At 34.9% G+C, this 7330-nt stretch overlaps 1 protein-coding gene across 1 annotated transcript; it reads right to left on the bottom strand.

The window, feature by feature from the left end:
• Positions 1–270: 270 nt before the first annotated feature.
• LOC6652080 lies at positions 271–2557 on the bottom strand. The gene is made up of 2 exons (XM_002074925.4): positions 2368–2557; positions 271–1038 (listed from the first exon to the last, which is right to left on the bottom strand). The coding sequence occupies exons 1-2, from the start codon at positions 2435–2437 to the stop codon at positions 908–910; spliced, it is 201 nt and encodes a 66-aa protein (XP_002074961.1). The 5' UTR covers positions 2438–2557; the 3' UTR covers positions 271–907.
• Between the last annotated feature and the right edge of the window lie 4773 nt (positions 2558–7330).

Genomic DNA, 7330 nt, shown 5'->3' on the forward strand with positions numbered 1-7330 from the left:
AGCAGATTTAATGTGATTATTATTGGTATAGTTTTTAGTCATGCACTAATACTGAGAATATGCCAATAAATTAAATAAACAAACAAATATATCAAACACCCACATATTAAATAGAAAAAAGAACAACAACAACGAGAGAGAATACTATTAAATTAAGTTAATCAAATGTATGCGCTGTGAAATTGAGCAGCTGCTGTCCTGTCTCTCTGCCTCAGTCCCTATCCCTATTCCTATCCCAATCCATTTTGCGCTCCTCTCGGTATCTGCCCATTTCCACCTTACAACCACACGGGCTCATAAATTATATTAATAAAAACCAACAACAATAATACCAACAAAAGAGTTGGAGTGGGTGTGCGAGTCTGTGTGTGTGTGTGTGTGTCATTGCTGTTAAACTTTGTTTGCATTTTGTTTATTAAACGACGCGGCAAACTAGGCGACAGTCATTCAGTTAGTCAGTCAGTCAGCCAAATTCATAGCAGGCACCCGGAAAACCATGTTAGTTGGATACACAGGTAACTATATGTACATTAGAGTAAACTATCCGAGTCACACCTGACTGCCAATTTGCTACCCTCATTTGTTCTTGTTGTTGTGTGTGTTTGGAGTATTTGATTTTAATTAAATTTCCGTAACTTTGTCACAATTTGTTTATGTTTTTAAGCACAACTCAAGTTTAACCCTTAAATGTTGTATGTTGCATGTTCCATTTCTGGGTTTTGGGTATGGGTTTGGGTTTGGGTTTGCGTTTGGGTTTGTTTGTTTTTCTGCAGAGTATGTGGGAAACCTTTTAGTGAATGTTCATTATTTTGCCAGGTGAACACCTTCGCGGGCAGGTGTTGCATTTAGCATGTTTCTATTGTGTTATGACATGCAATTCGAAATACGGAATTCGGTATTTCTTAGTTTATTTGCCCATATCATCATCGGTGGATTCCTTGAGGCGTTTACCATTCCAGCGGCCCATTTCGTTTTCCGGCTCGTGAATGGTCTCCAAGTGCCGCAGTAGCTCAGGAGCACGAGACAAATGAGTTCGCTCTGCAATTAGATTCAAATAGATGAGTATTTTAAAAGAGAATGAGCACTATCAATTCTATTTTATATAGAATAGAATATTATATACTAATAGACCAAACAGTTAATTTTCTAAGCAATGAAATCTGAAGATAAGCCCTGAACAACTTGTATTACAATAAAAAAAAACAATAATTTTGATTCGAAATAAAATTAGAAATACATCTAAAGAAATCATTATGCAATTGCTTATTCTTTAAGCCTTAATCTAATCTAACTCTATCGAATAGGCACTATATTCTATATACAATTAAACTTTCCCTTTGCCATTCTATAAAAGAATTATATTGTAAACTAGCAGATTTTAATAGCCAATATTTATAGATTTATCTATTAATTTACTTAATTTTATTAAAATCGCTTTAGGCAATTAAGCGATGACGGCATTTGTTTTAAGGGAGAAAAACCATCATGGATATAAAAATTTTTAAATTTTTTAGGGGGAGTTTGGGCGAGGAAATGAAAAATTAAGAAAATTTCCCATGAAAGGCAAATCACTAAATTTAAATCCTATCCAATTAGAAAGAATACTAAAAATCTTCATTCTTTCCAAGATCATAGATTATACAAAATATAATAAAGATTGGCCTAAATACCTTAAAAAATGGGCAATTCCGCTGTCTTATTTGATATATGTAAGAGCTACCTAAACTTTTAATATTTTTGGCATAATTAAATAGGTCAAGCTTCATAACGATTTTTCAATATTTGCTCTGTACTTTTTAAAAGGATTTTTCTGGATCACGTGGAAAATTTTTCCATTGCAGTTTTCTTTGCAGTTACAAAATTTGTCATTAAATTAGCATTTAAGCTAAGACTACGAGCCATAATAATAAATTTATATCTATAGGCGTCTAATTCAAAGAAAGAACTTCGGAAGAAACTCTCTATGGTAAGAGATGTATATGAGTGGGATGGGATATAGTACTTTAAATAACTAAGCCTATAAAATATACTCAGAGCATAATATATACAAAGTCAACTTAGCTTGCATTTCTTTACTTCACTCTATATTTGAAATAATTAATATATACCGATAAACCTCAAGAACTTGGGTTTCCATATTATTTTAGCTTTGATGGTAGATTGATATCTATATTCCATTTACTTATATAAACCATGAGAATCCCTCTTACTCAATGGCTAATTAAGTGTCAACTGTGTACTCATGGAACAGATTTTCTATGGTTAAGCATCGGAAATCATTCCATGGATGGATGTTGATCAATATAAACAATTTCAAACCCTCAGTTTGAAAAAAAGCAATGAAATTTATAGCCACTTTTTACTTACCTAGCTCAGAGGCAATATCATCGATTGTTGTCATGGCCATTGGACGCTCGTTTCCACCAATATTTGGCATTTTGTATGGTGTTTTTGTTAGAGTTTGTGTAAATTTTTTCAAATGTGCCGAAATGTGCCGAAAATTTAGTGAAATGTGAGCTGGCTCTTAAAGCAAAGCCTGCCCGACACAATCTGTCTGTCTGTCTGACTGAGTGACTGTTCTCTAGGATTGACAATTGTCGGGTTCACGATATTCTTCATTTGTGTGCCGCCTGGGCCAATTATTACGCCTGATTTAATAAACTCAATGAGGCTCTTAACTGCTGCAAAGTGGCTGCTAATCGTTACGGTTACGAATGGAAATGTGAAAATGGGAAAGCACATCAAACGAAATTGATGACAATTACAATTGGAGCTTGCCACCCAAGTTGGAGGAAATCTTTCTCTATCTCTCTCTCTCTCTCTCTTTCTCTCTCTTCTAAACAGAACGGAAACAGGAAACGCGCCGCAAATTGCAAAGTTTGAGCCGAACAATTGTTGCCACTGTCTGGGCCCGGATCTGGTTCGTCTTCGTCTTCGTCTTTGACTTAATTTCATTTTGGGTTTCTTCTTCCATGTTGTCTCCCACGTGGAGTGGTGGCAGAGATGGGAAATTGACAGCAATTTTCTTTGCACTTTTCCCATTTCCTATTATTATAATAAATGCGAATTTCCTTCTCTGCTGAGATACATTTTTATTCTCTCTCTCTCTCTCTCTCACTCTGTGAGGCGTGGCAAGATTCAGAGACTTTTTATTGTTCTTCGCATTGAGTACAGCCATTTTGTTGATTTTCTTCAAGGCCAAATGAGAAAACACTTGAAAGAACAAAACATACACAAACAAAGAAGAGAAAATAAAATAGTAAAATATCAGTACAAAACCAGGATGAGAGTCCTCTCATTGCCATAGTGAAATTGTCATTTGTGTGAAATTAGCCAGCCATTTGGAGTTAAATCAGCCGCATAATTATGTTCTACGCACACACATGTGATTGTGTGTGGCAGGGACAGGGTCAGGTATTAGCCGCATCCTTCAACATGTGTGCAAAAGGTGCAAAAAAGGACCTATAAGGGTCATTCGTGTGTGTGTGTGTATGCGCATGGCCATTCAAATGCCAAATAGCTGTTAAATCTAGGCATTATTTTCAACTAATTTGTGGGCACTTAATAGATGCAAATACTTTTCACACTTGACGTGTTTGAAAGCTGCTTAAACTCCTCGAAAGAAACCCAATACCAAATACAAAATACCTTCTTAATACCCAATTCACACCGTCTTTGTCTCGAGAATTCGCTCTAGAAAACTGAAGAGAAGAAATTCCGAAATTTTAGTTCAAGTTTTAAAACCAATTTCACAGAGCTTAACACGGATCTGCATACTCGGACGTAGAAAATCAATCGAGCAACCCCCGAAAATTGTTGGGATGCAACAACCCAAGTCTATTAGAGTCAATTAGCGAGCGATTATAATGACGTCAGTTCGCCCAACGCCCTGCGTCCATCTACCCGTCTCCTCATTGCTTTAAAGTCATTGAAAAATTTGCACATAAATTGCGTAAAGTGCAATTTTTTCTGCCCTAACACGTTTACACAGGCATCAGTCTCGGTCTCGTCCTCTTCCCTGTTCACACACACACACACACGAACAACCACACACCAGTACGCACCAATACACACACCAAATGGCAATCACCCCCATCGTTTTCCCATCCTTTCACTGAACTGAAACTGCATGAGTTATCCTGGCCTTTGGTTGGGTAAACGACATTTCGCATAGTCCCTTTCTCTTTTGAGCCTTTTTATTTGGTCAGCGAACATTGTCAGCCCAATTTCACACACACACACACGCATTACACACACCACACACAACACAAAAAATGCAATCAAATGTGACGCTTTTATTATTCTTGCGATTTATATTTTTATGTCCAAATTTGAGAGTATGAGAGAAATTGAAATCAATCAAATTAAATTGCCTTGTTCTGCAAAAGGGAGAGAGAAAGGTGCGTGGAAAGGGGAACCAGAGCAGAGCAAACGTATAACAAAGAAGGAATTAACATAGAAAAGGCCTTAGTCATGGTTTTACTAACGATACTTCAATCACATATCAAGTACAGTTGCGTTTCTGAAACTAAAGAAGAGTGAAAGGCATTTTGATTAGCTAAGCCACCTAAAACATTTACAATTAAAAACCAGAGGGCCGGGGCTAACTTTGACCGCGTCAAAGTTTGTATACCCTTGCAAGTTTTTTGTGTAAAAGGTCTAATATTTGCGAAAAAACGGCTTAGAAAATAACGAAGATATTGATCAAAGTCACTGTTCACCACCGATTGTTTTTATGGAAGCTATATGATATAGTCGCCCGATCTTAATCAAATTTGGCACAGTCATTAATAGTTATGGTAAACTGAGAAATATAAATGTTTATGACAATTGCTTCAAAAGTAACGAAGTTATTGACAAAAGTCACTGTTTTCAACCGATCGTTCCTATGGGAGCTATATGATATAGTAACCCGATCTTTATCAAATTCAAAACAGTCATTAACAGATATATTAAACTAACAAATGTTTAATTTGAAAGCAATCGCGTCAAAAGTAACGAAGTTATTGACAAAAGTCACTGTTTTCGAAAGATCGTTCCTATGGGAGCTATATGATATAGTCACCCGATCTTGATCAAATTTGGCATAGTCGTTTATATGTGTAATTAACTCAACAATATTAAATTTCATGAGCATAGCTCACAAAATAACGAAGTTATTAAGAAATGTCACTGTTCGTGACTTTGCCATTTGTATGGGAGCTATATGATATAGTGATCCGATCCGGCTGAATCCGAGATATACAACGCCTGCAGTATATACAAGCCTACATGCAAAATTTGAGCTCTGTAGCTTTTACGGTCTAGGAGGAGTTTGCGTTGATCCAGACGGACGGACGGACGGACGGGCGGACATGGCGATTTGAACTCGTCTCGTCGTGCTGATCAAGAATATATATACTTTATATGGTCGGAAATGCTTCCTTCTATGCGTTGCACACTTTTGACCAAAATTAATATACCCTTTTTGCAAGGGTATAAAAAATAAATTGGTACTTTCAGACTTAATCTAGAAGCATGACTAACCTGCTATCCTTTTTGTATGAAATTTACCCTGACTTTGCACCAGAAGCAATGTTCATTAGATGCAGTCCTACTTAACATCCTTTAGTTCTTGCATACATCTTCGATATTTTGGGTTTAGCTGGGTATCTAAGGTTGAGGTTCTTCTTTGCATATTCTATATTACGACAGTAGTCAATATTAGAATTAATATAACTAGAAGTCTCAACAAATGTATAACATTCAGTTGCAATCATATAGTACAGGCTTAAAACCTAAGAGCTTATTCTGGAAACATATTTATTGAGTATTTGTTCCTCATTCCATAGTGTACACCACATTAAAATGGTCAGAAATGAAAATATAATCCATCTATCTATTGTAACCTTATAATTATTTTACTTTTAAATTATGTGAAACATTAATTTTTGATTCTGAATCATTTTATCTTTCCCTCTTTTTCTATTACTTATAAGCTAATTTTATTGGTTCCTAAACATACGTTTTTGTTTTTACCTCATGTTTTTACCTCTTCCTAACATTTAATTGTCCATTGCCAAAGTAAAACTTCAAAAATTAGTTCTTCAGCCCTTTTAATATTGGCCTATATGATTTTAATCTCACTTTAAGAACTTTTGATGGAGAGAGGAAACCCCATTTTAACAAAAAACTTAATAAATTCAATCTTACAATTAGAGTACTTGCATTATCCGACCTTTCCCAGTCCTCGATAGATGATTTATCTAAACAACAAGGATCCCGGTTCAAATCTCAGGTCAGTGTATGAACCAACTTGGTAGTGCTTGTAAAACATACTTAGGTTGATAGTTTAGAGATATATCCCATACTGATAAATAGTCGACCTTTAAGCTTATCCATGTGCCAAAATGTATTTGACTTGATCATTATTAGAATCTAAAAGATTCTACGAAGGCTATGCTACCATAGCCTTAATCCTTATTACTCTGGTGTGTTATGCAATACTGAATTTGATAACTATAAATGTTATCCTTCTTTTGTAGATGGAAAAGAATGGAAAACTGAATAGGGCTATTGGGTATTGACTATGGTTAATGGACAACTAATTCTTACCCTACATTCACTTTTCACTCGTGAAGTGTACACTGAAATTGTTATTTACATCTATAATTACACTTATTCATTTGTAATGACAAACCGACAACAGACAAAAAGCTTCTACCTCTGATTTGTATTTTTATTTCTGCGGTTATGAATAAAAAACATTAATGTCAAGTAAGAGTCTGTTTGTGGGGTTAACCAAGCCAGAATGGTTTGGAAGTGGCCAAGAGGTCGAATTGTTACAAAGCAAATTGTTTTTTATTTCTTCATAATATAAAAGCCTGTTTTTATTAAACGTTTGTTAGAATTCTGCAACTAATAAAAGCCACATTCCAAATAAAGATTGTTAAGTTTTCATCTTATGTTTATGGAAGATTTTCAGGTACACTAGAATTCAAAATCCTGTAATACACTTGGCAAGCTTCAAAGAGACGTGATCGTAAATTTACACGATACTCCTATGATATCTAAAATATGTTGTAGGTTTAATATAATAAGAAATGTTTAAACAATCCTCAAAATATAAACTAATTTTTTAATCATCAGTCCTTGCTGTTAGTCATTTATTTTGGCACTTATTGAGTCATTCATTCTCGGATCAGATCAAATGTTTTAATAAATACTTACGTTAGATTCCATTTAAAATTTGGACTTGGTGTCTAGTATACCAAAGTCATTTTATAATATTTAGCATTTTTAATATTTAAACATTGAAAAAACTAATTTGATTTTTCATTTCATTCTTCAG

Source organism: Drosophila willistoni (genome assembly GCF_018902025.1).
Source record: "Drosophila willistoni isolate 14030-0811.24 chromosome 2L unlocalized genomic scaffold, UCI_dwil_1.1 Seg168, whole genome shotgun sequence".
Lineage (NCBI taxonomy): Eukaryota > Metazoa > Arthropoda > Insecta > Diptera > Drosophilidae > Drosophila > Drosophila willistoni.

Bases quoted from the DNA above. Each gene is read 5' to 3' on its own strand.
- LOC6652080 (XM_002074925.4), bottom strand. From the start codon at position 2,437: ATGCCAAATATTGGTGGAAACGAGCGTCCAATGGCCATGACAACAATC. The intron at 1,039-2,367 runs GTAAGTAAAAAG...ATCTAATTGCAG, and splicing joins TGATATTGCCTCTGAGCTAG to AGCGAACTCATTTGTCTCGT.